General features: G+C 41.0%; 1 protein-coding gene across 1 annotated transcript; it reads right to left on the minus strand.

Moving 5' to 3' along the window:
- Positions 1–302: 302 nt before the first annotated feature.
- On the minus strand, positions 303–15,036 carry SLC25A30 (solute carrier family 25 member 30). The gene is made up of 9 exons (XM_007947817.2): positions 14,973–15,036; positions 12,812–12,959; positions 10,010–10,104; positions 9,032–9,117; positions 6,362–6,457; positions 5,286–5,410; positions 3,259–3,397; positions 1,264–1,344; positions 303–344 (listed from the first exon to the last, which is right to left on the minus strand). Exons 1-9 carry the CDS (start codon positions 15,034–15,036, stop codon positions 303–305), a joined length of 876 nt encoding a protein of 291 aa, XP_007946008.1.
- Positions 15,037–15,903: the final 867 nt, after the last annotated feature.

Raw genomic sequence — 15,903 nt, forward strand, 5'->3', positions numbered from 1 at the left:
TCTTGCAAGGTTTCTTAAGCAGAAACATGCATTTTGAATGTTATCTTTGATGTCCAAGGGCACTTCAATGGTAAGGAATAGTGTTTGGATGTTGCAATTTATGTCATGAAACATTTGATGAGGCTCAACCAATGCCAGCCAACATAGCAATCTGTACTAACCCAGTCATCACCTGTTGCTCACACCCAGGAATCTGTGATGACCCAAGCAGTGAGAAGCAGCATGAAACAGAGGAAGCTGTACTGTTTTGGAAGGTAGCATTTCAGCATTTTCAGAGGGTATCTCATGCAGCCTGTGGCTTTTCACAAGTCCAATTTCTTCAACTGCTCGTATGTCACAAAGAACTGCAGGAATTGGTTAAGGCTGACAAAGAAAATGCCATCTTAATGATTCTAATAAATAGCAAGTATGTAGAGGCAGACTACAGGCCAGGGTCATGGTTAAAATTTGAGGGGAGTCATGCTCAACAATCCTAAGGTATCTCCCCCTAAGCCTTCCCAAGGTCAGTCAGCTTGGAACAGAAGGATCACAGGTGAAATATAAAATCACCTATCACCAGCTCTGTGAGCCTCTTTTAAGATGACTTCCACAATGATTAGCTTTTGTGACTTTGCTGGGGTAGGAAAATTTTATGTATAGCAAGTTTCTGAGAGACAGTTAACAAGCCTTGGGGCAGCTCTCTGCCAGGGTTTCTGCGAGGCAGGCACTCCTTGGGAGGGAGATGCAGATAAAGAGAAGGAAGGACATGGTGAACCCCAACTGTCCCTACTTCATAATTCTGCCATTCCATGTCTAATAAACAGCTACTCCTTTCCTTCCTCCCACAGCAGCTTGCAGGAAACAGTGTGGATCAGTCAAATAATTCTGGAGCATTCTAGTTTATCCTTAGGCACTCCCTCAAATAAGTATTCTAGAACACTGTGGCCAAGCCACATCCTTCCCAAGAGTGGTTAGGGATGACAAGTCCAACTCTGTCTCTGTCTGAAATCATAAATGCCATCAGCTTCTAGATCAGTCTGAAAGGTATTTTTATTGATAGCATTACGCTCTGATAGCACCATCACTGAGACAAGATTCATAGTGCCCAGAAACTTTACAGTTCTTAAAAATGAAGCTGAATAGTTATTTCTTATGAAATATTTCTGAGGAACTTGTAAGAATAACTTACTGCTAAATTATAGTTAATAACATGGTAATTTATTTAAAAAAAAATTATTTTAACTACATTTTTTTTTTCAGACCAACTACCAAAGAAAAGGATACAATGATATTCCAAGGACCAAGTCTTAACCAGTTTGGCCAAAACCCTTTATATAGAGCAAAAAAACCTTCATTCTTCCATGTCTGTTAAAAGGAAAAAAAAAAGTTGACATTACTTTCCAATTACATCAAATGCATTGATAATTAGTGGTTAAACATAAAACTCCCATGAGTCAGCAATCCCAATCCTAGGTATATACCCAAAATAACTGAAAGCAGGAATGCAAATCTGTACACCAATGTTTGTTGCTGCACTGTTCACAACAGCTAAAAGTGAAAAGAACCCAAACGGCCATCAACGATTAAGTGGATAAACAAAATGCGGTACATACATATAACAGGAAAGAGCAATGAAATTCTGATACATGCTACAACAAGGATAAATTGCGAAAACATGCTGAGTAAAGTCAGTCAGTCAGAAAAGGACAAATATTATGATTTCACTTATATGAGATGTCAGAGGCAAGCGTATAGAGACCAAAGTTTTTCAGTAGTTACCAGGGGTGGCATGGAGGTGGAAAAGGGAAGTCTTAGCTTCGGGGGCACTGAGTTTCTCTTAATGGTGATGGAGTAATTTAGAAAGAGATAGTGGTGATGGCTGCACAACATTATGAGTGGTACCAACGCCACTGCACTGTACATGTAAAACACGCCAACTGGCAAAGATTTTGTTATGTGTATTTTTACCACAATAAAACAATTTTTAAAAATATAGTGGCTGGACTGATCTATTCTGCTTGAAAATAAAATCCTGTTTGGAAGGCCTGTCTTAGAAATCATTGGCCTGTGTTTCTTTTGGTTTTTTAAAACTTTCTGCACAGAAGATGAACAGTGTTTAAATGAGTATGAAATTAGGCTTGCTTCTAACTTTCATGCTCATCATACGTTGGTCTGAAAGAAACAATGGTGGTAAAGATACCAGAGCACTACGGTCTCATTAAGCTGTTGGATGGATAAAAGTAACAAATATCTTTGCTTCACTAAGAAAATATATGAAGTCTAGAAAATGGGACCATAAAAGTGGTCCCTAATCATTGGCCAAAGAGCTCTGGTGGTGTAGTGGTTAAGGCATTTGGCTGCTAACCAGAAAGTTGGTGGTTCAAACCCACCAGCAGCTCCACAGGATGAGGATGAGGTGATCTACCTCCATAAAGATTACTGCCTTGGAAACCCAAGGAGGCTCCCTATGAGTCGGAATTGACTCAATGGCAGTGGGTGAGAATTACTGGCTGCTGGCAAGCTTTCACCCACTCCCACACAGTCGTAGTCCCAGATTTAACTGAGTAGCCCTGTAGATCGATAAGCTCCTCTGAGAGCGATCGGAGTGAAGTATGACTCCAAGGAAGGAGGCGTAGTTTGGAAGGAGGCACGGTTCTATTATGATCACAGTGACCATTCCATCACTCTTCAGAGCACAGCTGAGGTTTAAAGAAAATGAACTTTAATTTTCAAACATTCATCTAGATTTTGCAGTTAAAGTGAACCCTAGTGTGGCAGAAATTGCATACAATATGTGCATTTGAAGGCTTTGCAGTGTTACTCATCTTAGTTTTAAACACTCTGAGGTCAAATCTATCAATGTCTTTGTCGGGGGTGGAGGTCACTGATTGAAGCAATCACCAGAACACAGGACAGTAAGTAAAATACACTTGCTTATTTCCTAAGTGTCCCTTATTATTATCAGTAGTAATCAACTACCAAGGGCTTACTATATCCCAGGCACTAAACTAACTGCTTTATGGGCATTATCTCACTTTTCACAATAATCCCATTATACAAGCACTACTATTGTCCCCATTTAACTTAGAAGGAATCTGTGAGATAGAGAGTAAGTATCCTGACCAAAATCATACAATTTATAAGTGACAGACCCTTAGATTTTTCTTACCCTGGCGTGTGCATTCTTAAATCTTTATGAAAATAAGCTATTCAGAGGGTAACGTGGAAGCTAATGGCTATGAAAGCAATTCACAGCCTTCCCCAGACATTCATTCTCACCTGTAATAAACAATCCAGGGTCCCAGTGTAACCAGAGCATCTGCCATCTCGGAGGACTCTCTGATTCATCATACGTGTTCTCACAACATCAACAGGGTTTGAGGCCAGGGCCCCCGCCAGGCCACAGGTGAAACTTGAGCTACGAAGAAGACATCATTGGGCACATAAATTACAAGGACCAGCACCAAAGGCAAGAAAAAGGCTCCCCCCCAAGCCACGTTAAAGTACACAGGACAAGATGAAGTGGGTCGTGTCTGGAAAGCTGCACAAACTCCAACACCAGCAATGACCACACTGGCTAGAAATTCCAGCCACAACTAAGAATATCCTTGAGCCTCTGGAATGTCACATAATTAGGGAAACATGGAAGGAATGCCCTCTAATGATGATCTATTCCGTCTATTATAGGCATCAGGAACCTGGGTGGCACAAGCAGTTTGTGATCGACTGTTAATCTAAAGGTGGGCAGTTCAAACCCACCCAAAGGCTCTGAGGAAGAAAGGCCTGGCAAACTGTTTCTGTAAAGTTTACAGCCAAGAAAACCCTATGGAACAGTTCTACTCTGCATACATGTGGTCGCCATGAATTGGAATCAACTCAATTGCAATCGATGTGATGATGTCCTTTTTTAGGCATCAGAGTGATTCTAGCTATTTGTTGTTGTTGTTGTTGTTATGTGCCGTCAAGTCAGCCCCGACTCATAGCGACCCCTCCTTGGGTTTCTGAGGCAATATCACTATGGAAGTAGATTGCCCATCCTTCCTTTTGAGGAGTCGCTGGTGGGTTTGAACCGCCAGCCTTCTGGTTAGCAGTCAAGTGCTTTAGCCACTATGCTACCAGAGCTCCTTTGACTTTTTCTTAGTATGATTCTATATTATACTTTTTCAAATATGAGAATGTAATGTCTTTATAACAAATTCTAGCTATAGCATAAGTTTAATCTCCTTAAAGATCAGAGAAAAAGACTTCTTCACTGTAATGTCCACCACAGTTCTAAACTTTCAGCCTCACAAGACTACCATTGACCACACTTGGTACCAGTTAACTTAGAATCCCGGAGAAGGACATCACACTTGGTAAAGTAGAGGGTCAGTAAAAAGGGGAAAGCCCCTGAACAAGATGGACTGACACAGCAGCTGCAATGATGGGCTGAGCCACAGCAGTAACTGTGAGGATGGCACAGGACCGGGCACTGTTTCATTCTCTTGTACAAAGAGTCACTGAATCGAAACCCACTCAATGGCACCTAACAACAACATCTTGGAACAGGGTTTCTCAACCTTGGCACTATTGGCATCTCAGCCCACAGAATTCTTTGCTGTGAGGGGTGGGCCTGCATATTATATGTAGGATGTTTAGCAGCACCCCTGGCCTCTACCCACTAGATGCCAATAGCAAACAGCCCAAGTTGTGATAATCAAAACAGTCTCCAGTCATTGCCGTGCATTGCCCAGAAGGCAAAACTGTCTCCTGCGATAAGTTAAATAAACTATGATATACCCATACAACAGGATGACCTGTAGCTATTAAAAATCAATGAATAAATCTGTATGTACTGACATGAAAGGGTGTTTGGACTATTGTTAAATTTTAAAAAGCAAATAAAAGAATGAAAAGCATGATTTTATTTGTGTAACAAAGTACTTGTAATATACTTCCATAGACATATTTGTATATGCATGGAAAATGCCTAGAAGGTGCATATCAAACTGTTAAAAATAGTTATCTGTACAAAAGGATAAGGACTTTTGACTTTTTCTTAGTATGATTCTATATTATATTTTTCAAATATGAGAATGTAATGTCTTTATAACAAACTTTCCTTAAAATGTCTATAAATGTGTGCCACATTTCCACTTAACCTCATTCATATATAAAATGTTGTTGTTGTTATATACCATTGAGTCAGTCCCGACTCATAGTGACCCCTCCTTGGGTTGCCAAGGCAGTATCACTGTGGAAGCAGGTTGCCCAGTCTTCCTTCTGACATATATAAAATAGTAATTTTAAAAAATCCATAAACATACAGGAAGTGGGTATATACAGTGTCTCCCATCAGTCCAGAGAGAATCAGATGCTTTTTGGTGATGTCATAGACAGGCAGCTCCACGCCAACAACAATCGCAGCTCTCTGAGCAGTAAGGGACACACCCTGGAGAAAAACAGTCATAATGAACAAGATTCAGATACTTAGTTATTACTCTCCATAGACCAAACCTTGCAAATTTACAAATCCACAGACTATGAACAATTTTTATGTTTTTTGCTGGCAGATAAGAGACATAGAACAGCACAGTGGTGAGACCTTTGGGCAAGAAGCCAGGAGCTCTTGAGTCTAATTCTGGTTCTGGCACTCACCATATGACCCTGGCCAAGACAAGTCACCTCTCAGAACCTCTGGTTTCCTATTACATGCTGAGGGGACTGTACTGGATGGTTTAGGGTCTATTCTATGAACTGGTAAGTGACTAGAATACTAAGAAGTAGCACTCCACCCCAGGGCTTGTCTAGTAACACAGCCTTCACTGAAGAGCCATGAAATCATGTTGTTGTTGTTGTTATTTGCCATCGAGTGGGACCCAACTCATAGCGACCCCTCCTCGGGTTTCTGAGGCAGTATCACTACGGAAGTAGATTGTCCAACTCTCCTCCCGAGGAGTGGCTGGTGGGTTTAAACCGCCAGCCTTCTGATTAGCAGTCAAGTGCTTTAGGCACTACACCTTTTTTTTTTTTTTCCATGAAACCACAGAGATCAAAAAACCTAATATAACCATAACCTAGAAACCCTTCCCATGAGAATTAAAAAAAAAAAAAGCAAGCAAGCAAACAAAATAAAAGACCACTCAACCTTCACAGAATTTCCTATAATATGGATTACTTAAAAGATACTTTACAATTAGGACATGGTTCTTTTATTTCCATTTTATAGACAGGGACATTAAGAAACACAGTATCTTCAAAAGAAGAAAATGTTATTTTCTTCCTTTACTCCCTTATGCCATTTGGATTAAGATAAAATGATGGAAATAGGAAAAATAAATTTAAAAAAAGGGAAAAGAGACAAGAATTCAATCAGTCTGGTGCATCCTGCTTTCCCACTCACCTTCCACAGTCCTCTTGTTCCCTCTTGCTGGTAGATGTTCATGAAGTTGCCTATCATTCCTCCTTGAATGGTACTGCTCTGAGCTTGCATTCGTATCTAGAAATTGTTTTAAAGACCAACATGAGAGGGAAACTAGCTCATCCCCCAAAATGTATACCTCTGAAAACCATTCCATCTGTTGCCTAATAATGATGAACAGAAAAAATGGTAATTTAAGTATTACTATGATGCTAATTTAAAGTACATGTCCTCAACAGATTAAAGAGACTGGGTTAGGGCTGGGGATGATTACTGGGGAGTGAAACCAAATGTACATGAAATGCTGAATGTAAAACAAACTCTGCTCTGTAAACTTGCACCTAAAGCACAATTTAAAAAAATAAAAAAGAATACATGGGAACCTTAGAGGACAGTGAATTGATGTTAAAGGGGGGAGGAACAACTCAGAAAAAGAGAGTGAGGTTGATTACAGTAAAAAAGAAAAAAACTGATCTACAAAAAAAAATCTTTTCAGAAGAAAAGAGTTTATCTCCTTACAGGTTACTATATAGGAAAGAGAGAAAATACTGGTAATTCTAAACATTTCATATAATTAATAACAGTATTCAGTATACTTGGCAGCACTTAAGTACGTGCAAGCATAATTCTTAAATTAGTTACTCCAAGCCACAACTATTTACAATCAGCTGAACCAAAAGGTATGCGGATGAGCGGCCATGAGACGGCCACATGATGCCTGCCCCATGCTCCATTACACTTGACCTTACTACTGAACTTCACAATAGCCATGGAGATTCTGGCAGAAAAATAACATTTGATGTAACTCTTTGCATTTTTAAGAAAGAAAAGGGATTTCCTGCTAAAAAACTGGTACCTTCATTTTGTTTATGGAGTGTAGCTATGAGTCAAAATCAAGTCAACAGCAATAAGTTTGGCTTTCTTTCAAGTGGGTTGAATAGTGTCCCCCCTCCCCAAATTCTCATCCATCTGGAACCTGAATATGATCTTATTTGGAAATAAAGTCTTCGTAGATGTAATGAGTTAAGGATGTTGAGATGAAAACATCCTGACTTAGGCCCTACATGCAATGACTGTTCTCCTTAAACCAGAAGAGACTACAGGGAAGATGCAGACAGAGAGCGAGCGGTAGGTATGTCTACAAACCAAGGAAGGGCAAGGATCACCGGCAACCACCAGAAGCTAGGACAGAGCCAAGGGATGGTTCCCTTCAGAGCCTCCCGAAGGAGGCTGCTGATCTTTGATTTCGGACATCTAGCCTCCAGAACTGTGAAAGAATAAATTTCTGTTGTTTTAAGCCCCCGATTTTGTGGTAATTTTTCACAGCAGTCCTAAGAAACTAATACAAAGAGTAAATACATTACCTCTAACTTTTAAACCAAAACATCAGACCTCTTTGCCACTGCACTGATTCTGGTTCATGGTGAGCCCATGTGTTAGAGTAGACTGCCCCACGGGGTTTCTCGGCTGTAATCTTTACTGAAGCAGATCACCAGGCCTTCCTCCCACAGTGCCATTGGTGGCTACGAACTGCCAGTCTTTAGGTTAATAATCGGGGGCAAACCATCTAACTACCCTGGAACCTCTTCTAACTTCGAAGGGAACTGTTACAAACCAAGATGCAGAAACTGCCTTTCCCTAAGCCCTGAGATACATTGAAGATAGTAAATGGGAGTGTGGATATTTTTCTGTAGCTCTCTTACCCGAGCCAGCACAGACTAAAATCATGGCAAAAGGGCCTGCATTTCCTCTTCACAATACACACTATACCTTCACTGTACTGCACACACAACTGCAGTACAGTGAACATACTGCTCAACATTTCAGTGCTTCCCAGAATCCCCTCGTGGACTGAAGCCTCTCTAAGCGCGGGGCCTCATCTTACTTCAGTGTCTTTCAAGCACCTAGTACACCAAATGACAGAAGGTCAAATAATAAAGAAAGAAGTGTGAAGGGCACAAAGAGAAATTACCCTGAGAGAGTTAAGAAAGTAACTCACCCCCTAATTTTTATTTTATATAATAAATTATACCCCTGCCTTATTCCAAAGAGGACGTAAGGAGGCTGCATCCCTGGTATTCTCAATAAGGTCACTTAATGTGCTACATGTAATTACAGCAGCCCATCAATTTTTAATGAACCAATAAAATGAGAGAGATTTTAAACGAAAAAAGAGATTCAAATGCACCGAGGTCTAAACGATTTTTTCCTGCTTAATTACAAGAAATCTGAGCCCTACTTTTGACTGTATTTGCATCAGTGGGAAATCCACCTAGTGCGTATTTAAAAGTTAGGGTCTTCACAGCATGTAAATTATAAACAGATTCATGTATACACAAACCAAACCAGACCCACTGCCATTGAGTCGCTTCCAACTCATGAGGATCCTACGTGTTACAGAGTAGAACTGCTCCATGGGGTTTTCTCAGCTGGAATCTTTATGGAAGGAGACTGCCCAGCCTTACTCCCGTGGTGCTGCCGGCTGAGTTAAAAATGACAACCTTCAGGTTAGTAGTCGTGAGCAAACTGTTTGCACCACCCAAGGACTCAGACACGCCAAACGTGTTGTATCTGCAGATTTTCATTATCTGAATATTGTTCCCCATAAGAAAATGTGCAATGTGACCATAAGATATTGATTTCACTGCTTACTTTCAAAACATCAGTTGGATTGGCAATGGTTGAGGATATGACTCCAGAGAGAATTCCACATATGACATTTATCAGTAGGGTTTCATCTGCAACACAGACATTATCATTATCTGCCCTCTGATACAGAGCTCTTCCTGTAGGTAATTCAAATACATAACTCATTTACATACAACTTGCTCAGCTTAAGATAATAAAGAAATACATACTTTATGATTCAAGTAATTTTAAAAGGATTAGGAACTGTTGCTATCTGAAGAGATTTTGCTTAGCAAAATTTATTGATATCTGAAAAGCAATGTGAATCTTTATACAAAGTGAGTAACCCATCTATCAATTTACTTGTGTGTGTAAATTCAGACCACCCTAATCAAGATGAGGCATATCTGTTAGGAGAATAAAAACAGATAGGCTTCTATAAAATAACTGGGAGATTCATTTGGCACAGAATGTTTCAAAGAACATCTTATCTATTTCAAAATAAAATAATTGCTACTGAAGCAATTCCAAAGCATCTAAGCTGCTGTTCACCATTCTTACATAACAGTGACTGGTGTCTGTTCCACCGTAATAAAGAGAAACTGCTATGGATTAAAACAAAGTCACAGAACCAACCAGCAAGAGAGTATTACAATGCAGAGCTCTTAATTCTAAATGTATCCACTTCTTTCCTGGAAAAAATGCAATAATTCATATGACTTTAGAGACTTCAAAGTTGGGCAGAACTATAATGTTATATGGTCTAGTTGTTATTTTGGAAATGAGAGCAACTAGTAATGATTGCTCCTTGTAGTCATGACTCTCACTAGGCTCCCTCAATTCAGCTGAGAACTCCAAGCATCATTCATTTTAGACTTTACACCTAGAGTTTTCCTTAATTGCTGCCACAAATAAGCTGAAGAAAATTTACTCTAAAGTCACAGATATAAAGACAAACAGCTCACCTCCTCTCCACAGGTGGAAAAAGGATTCTCCACTTACCTTCTGGCCGTTCAACAAATAATCGCTTCAAGCTCTGGTAAGTGCCTATCTTGATTGTGCCGTAAGAAGCCTGGCGCAGCATTGCTGGGGCAATTCTGTCCACAAACAAAGAGACAAAGAAAACTCACTTAAAACCTGAAACATTAGCCTTGTCTCCTTTTTCCCCACTATGTCCTAATATATCAAGTTACATACTACTGTCGATCCTACCTCCCAGTTTTTTAATTTGTCTGCTGCTTCTCCTTCCCCAAAACCAATACCTCAGTTCAGATCCTCACTGTCTGCTTTCTAAGTGACAGTCCTTCCTGCTTCCAGTGTGACCTTTAACTTTTTCTCCACAGCGTAGGTAGTCATCTTTTTATAATGGAAATCTCATCCTGTGGGTCCCCCTACTTAAAACCCTTCAGTGATTTATGTCTACCATAAGCACACACACACACCCATACCCACATACACATATACACCCCAAAACCAGTTGCTGACGTATTGACTCTGACTCATGGAGACCCTGTGTCAAAGAAAATTGTGCTTCATAGAGTTTTCAAGGACCATTTTTTGGGGAAGGAGATTGCCAGGTCTTTCTTCTGAGCTGCCTCTGGCTAGACTCGAATCTCCAACCTTTTGGTTAGCAGGCAGGGCATTAATTGTTTGCACCACCCAGGGACTTCTACCACGAGCATAAATTTAAATGCTCCAAGTAACCATGTAAGGAGCTCTGGTGGCATAGTGGATAAGGTATTTGGCTGCTAACCAGAAGATCAGTGATTCAAACCCACCAGCTGCTCCATGGAAGGAAGATGAAGCAATCTACTTCTGTGAAGATTAACAGTCTTGGAAACCCAAGGGGGGTTACTATTAGTTGAGACCAACTTGATGGCAGTGAGTTTGGGTTTTTGGTAACCATGTTGACATCACTGAGTGAAGTAGGCTGGATCTAACTGCACACACATATACTACATGAGCTTGTAAAGGTCTTTGTAAACCAGAGAAAGTATCCTGAAGTCCAGCTACTGCTGTCATAAGTGAATGCATATGTATGTAGTGTTGAATTTTCTTGAGATGAAACCTTGGATTTTTTTTTCTCCTCTTAATTTTTATTTTGATTTTGGGAAAATTTTACAGAGGAAATTCATTTTCCATACAGCAGTTCATACTCATTTTATCATGACACTGACTGCAATTCCCCACAATATAACAGCTTTCTTTCCACTTCCTCCCTGTGGTTACCTCTTCCTGTGTCCTTCTTTCCCATGCATTCCTGCCCCATGAGCTATCTCCCTGTGCAAATACTGCCCTTCTTCTGTTCTCCCATGATTGATCATTCTACGGAGTATATCTACCTGATGTAAATGTTCACCCTATAGGCCTGCCCTTGGATTTTGATATGCAATTTCTCATTTTAAAATACTGGCTCAATTGAAAAAAAACAAAATCATTGGGGGTTGGAAGGGGAGCTATGGGCCATGAGCTTGCAACCTCTAGTGTACTGGATAAAGTCAAGATGCTTAGCATGGCATGAAGTTGTCTATTTCTCGGCTCCTTACCACCACTCCAGCTCATCTCTTGCTCATCAACCCTTACTCTATATCCACACAGAATCACTGTCAATCCTTATAATGTATCATGCTCTCTTGCATATGCTACTGGCTCTGCATGAACATAGGTCCCTTCTAACTTTACCTGGCTAACTCTCTGTGATCTATCCAGATAAGACACAATGCCTCCTAGCTAAGAGCAGCTTTCCTGAAAACTCCCACCTCCCCTGTTCCCACAATCTGTGATTGACACCCTGCCTCTACCAGACACTAGTGCTTATCAGACTGCATTGTTCTCCCATCTGCAGCCCCCACTAAACTAGAGTTCCTCAGTTCCTTGAGGACAATGTGCTGTCGAGTCCCCATCTGTCCTCCCAGCTCCATTCTTACCCTTCTCTGTCCAGCTCTGTGCTCTGAGAGGCTGATCTATGGACTGTGTCTACACACTGCATCACCCAGGGCATCACCTAGGATCCCTTGCCAGCTGACTTCTGGGTGGGTACCACAGGTAGCAGACAGGAAGGAGCAAAGAAAGTAGGGATTCCTCTCCCCAACTCACTCCTCCCTGGGCTCTACCAAAGCCACCTCTACACTACTGTTTGTGTTGGGTGGGTTCTCCTGCAAGTCTCCTGCCCTTAGTGGGCTCTAGTGACACCTTTCCTGCCCTTGTTCCTAGGGTTGGTAACAATTTTTCACTTTGCTAATTTCCAGATACTTCAGCATCATCCTTCATTTGCCCCCTTACCCCTCAGAGTCCCTTCATTAAAGTCTCTTTATATAAACTACCTGAGAAACTCAGTTTTCTGCAGGGACTCTGATATAGGCAGGGCCTGTCTTACTTGCTTTACTATGCAGAGCTTCCAGCACCCCGTTCACTAAACATTGAATGAAAGAACTGGAGTTCACTGCAACTCTCAGTCTCGGAGGACACTGTATCATTTTCATCACGGCAAAAACCTCAGTAATTCAGAATAGCTAAGGGAAAGGCTATTTTCAGAGCAGTAATTGAATTACAGGCTATTTTAAAACAAATACAATTTTTATATTATTGTCTGTACTTTAATACAATAAAAATGTAGTTTCACCAAAAACTTACTGCACACAAAACACATTTGGAAAACAGAGTGGAAATTAAATGCGGTAAATCTATAATGCTGATTGAGCTTTTCAAATACACTTCAAATATTTATTTTTTCTCCATGAAGTCTTAAGTCTACTTATTTGAAAGGGTCAACACAGCACTATAAATGCAAAAAGGTTTACTCACCCTGAATACAGTGCTTTCAGCCCTTCTTCTCTGCCTATCCTCACTAACGCGTGCAACATTCCACGATACCTAATTTCTTTAAAGTTTGCATCGTTGGTCTGGCCTTGAATCTGGAGACGTGTCTTAGTTAAATCAATTGGAAATGTACCTTAACATTTTAAAGAAAGAAAAATTTCATTTAATAAACAGAAGTTCCAGAAAATAAGGGATACACAGTGGCATATTGCATTCAGACTATAATATAAACCAAAATAGAGAATAAAGAAATGGTAAGCACTTCGCAGTATTTTTTCTGTTTTAAATCCTTTTTAGGAAACCAAAGATGGACACAACTCAAAAAAAATCACACATGCATCTTCCTTTCTATCCTTTTTTAATTTACACCCTGCCTTATTCCCCACAGGATGCAAGAAGCCTACATCACTGCTGAAATTTACCAGTACATAGGGTGATTTATGCAAACAGAAAAGTCCACTAAAACAAGTTACTATTCTTTACACACATGAAGGCTAAAACTGGGCTCAACACAAATGAAGAAAAAAAATTCATGTACTAAATGATCCACATGTTTTCATTTAAGAAGGACTGATTTTATAGCCTAAATTAAATCTGACAATATAGCTAAAAATATTACCTAACAAATACCAAACAAGGAAAAAAACTTGTTGCTATCAGGTCAATTCTAACTCATGGTGAACCTATACGTTAAAGAGAACAGCTCCACAGGATTTACTTGGCTGTAATCTTAACAAGGCCTTTCTTCCATGGTACCACTGGATGGGTTCAAACCACCACCGTTGAGGTTAGTAGTCAAGTGCAAACCATTTGCACCACCTACAGACCTAACAGATAGTTCACTCAAATATATAAAGCCCACACTCAGTGTGGTGGTTAAGTTTGTATGTCAACTTGGCTGGGCCTGGTTGAGTGGCTGGGCAGCTGCATGTAGTATTCCCCATGATGAGACTAGTAATCAACTTCGTGGTGGAATCCACTGTGAGCAGGTGAGTAGTTGCCTTAGGGATGTGGTCTGCTTCCTGTATACAAGAAACAGCTTGGGAATGGTCTCTAGCTTATGGCACACTTGATCCCTGCATGTAGCCTTGTTATTGTTCAGCAGCCTTCCATGGTCTGAGGACCCTGCGACTTTTAATGGACTTGAATTAACAGCCTGCTGTGTGGTTTGGTAACATCGGGACTGTGCCTTTTTACTTGTCAACCTTGGGTTTGTCAGTCTCAGCAGCCAGCAGCTGTCTGAGTGAAGAAAAAGCCTCGAGCTCCAGTAGGCTGGGATCAGGAGGCAGAGCTGAAGCCCAAGGTTGAGGGGCTTTCACCCAGCCCCGAGAGCCTGGCACTTCGAATTCGGACTTAAAGACTCCAAATTGTAAGAGAATAAACTGTTTCTTCAGCCATCCCATTCATGGTATATTTCTGTCAGAGTGGCACTAGGTAACTCAAACACTCAGAAAGTAGGTTCAGTGGGAAAGCCCCCAACACAGAGAACCTAAGCCGGTGGGTGGTCAAAGTGTCTCAACCCCTCAGTCTAGGTCCTCATTGGTTCCTCATGGGCAGCTGCTCCAACCCGTCCTTACATAGCAGCAACTAGAGCCCTGGAAGCAAATCAAGCATCCAGCCCAGCTTCTGGTACTCAGCAGTTGCTTAATCAACATTTGTTGAAGGAATGGATCGAGAGAGGAATAAATAAACGAAGGGGCAACAAGGAGCTGGTGTGGAACCCACCTGATGAGGAAGTCACAAGTAGGATACAGATAATGTGCGTAAGCAGAAATGGACTGAATAATTAGCCAGTCTACTCTGGCCTAAAGAAGCCCCTTGAGCATCTCAAAACCTTTTAACAGCCAAATGTGTTAACAGTGCCAAAGTGGAGGGAAAAGAGGAACTGATGCAATCCAAAAACGAGTCATAAAATGCCTGTTAGTCAACAGGCTCAACTTTCTCCCCAATGAACTTTGTACCCTAAGCTGCAAATAAATAGCCAAAATGACTATTTTGTCTTAAAACAGACCAAAAACAAGGAAAAACGTGAAACTCTGAGATTAATGTTTCATAACTGCACATTCTGTGCTTGCATTTCATGCACACCAAACCCCACAGCATGACAACATATTAAACATATTAAACCAGTGGGGACATTGCTTACCACACTCGGCCGTGATGGAGGCCAGCCCTCCGTACACAAATGGCTTCCAGTTTAGGGCCGACATTCTCACCAACCTCCCGTCTCCTTTGATTTATGGAAACATAGCGTCCAACAGGGTTTTTCCTGGACACAAAAGCAACATGCTTCAAACTCGTAAATTCTCACTGGTAGTTTCTTCTCTAAACTTTCATTAAAAACTCCTGTAACAATCCCCCCTGCACCCCTTACAATGCCCCCTTCACCCCCTGCAAAGATGACCCCTGAGCCCACTGCAACAATCCCCCCTCCACCCCCTATAACAATGTACCCCTCCCTCCACACCATGCAATAATCTCTTCCACCTCTGCAACAATGCCACCTCTAACCTCTTCCAATCCTCCCTGTACCCCCTGCAACAATCTCCAAGGAGAGCCTTGCCTCTATAAAACTAAGCATCTCTATGTCCTAGACTCCAAATCAGCAATTACTAATCTCACAGGAACAAAATCTTTATGTGGTAACAGTGTAGGGGCTACTGTCCCAACTGCAGAGATGAGAAAGGAAACATCTTATCTATATTAACTTACACACACACACATATCCCTCACTTTATCACTTGTCCTAATTCTCACTCAGGCCCTAAGAAGTAATCCACTATGCTGACTGACACCTTGATCTTGATATGCGTGTATGTCTTCAGTGCCCTCTATTTTCTGGGTAGTCTCTTATCTTTCATCTGTTCTTCCTCACCCAATAAACACTTGGTGTTCTTCTGTCACTGTCTGAGAGAGTCCTCACCACAGGCGGTGGAGGCTTTCATGTTGCTATGATGCTGGGCAGGTTTCAGTGGGGCTTCTAGATTAAGATGACTAGGAAGAAAGGTCTGGTGATCTACTGCTGAAAATCAGCCAATGAAAACTTTATGGGTCACAATGGTCAGATCTGTAACCAA

Source organism: Orycteropus afer, unplaced genomic scaffold, assembly GCF_000298275.1.
Source record: "Orycteropus afer afer isolate SDZICR_OR568_19922 unplaced genomic scaffold, OryAfe1.0 scaffold00194, whole genome shotgun sequence".
NCBI classification, from domain to species: Eukaryota; Metazoa; Chordata; class Mammalia; order Tubulidentata; family Orycteropodidae; genus Orycteropus; species Orycteropus afer.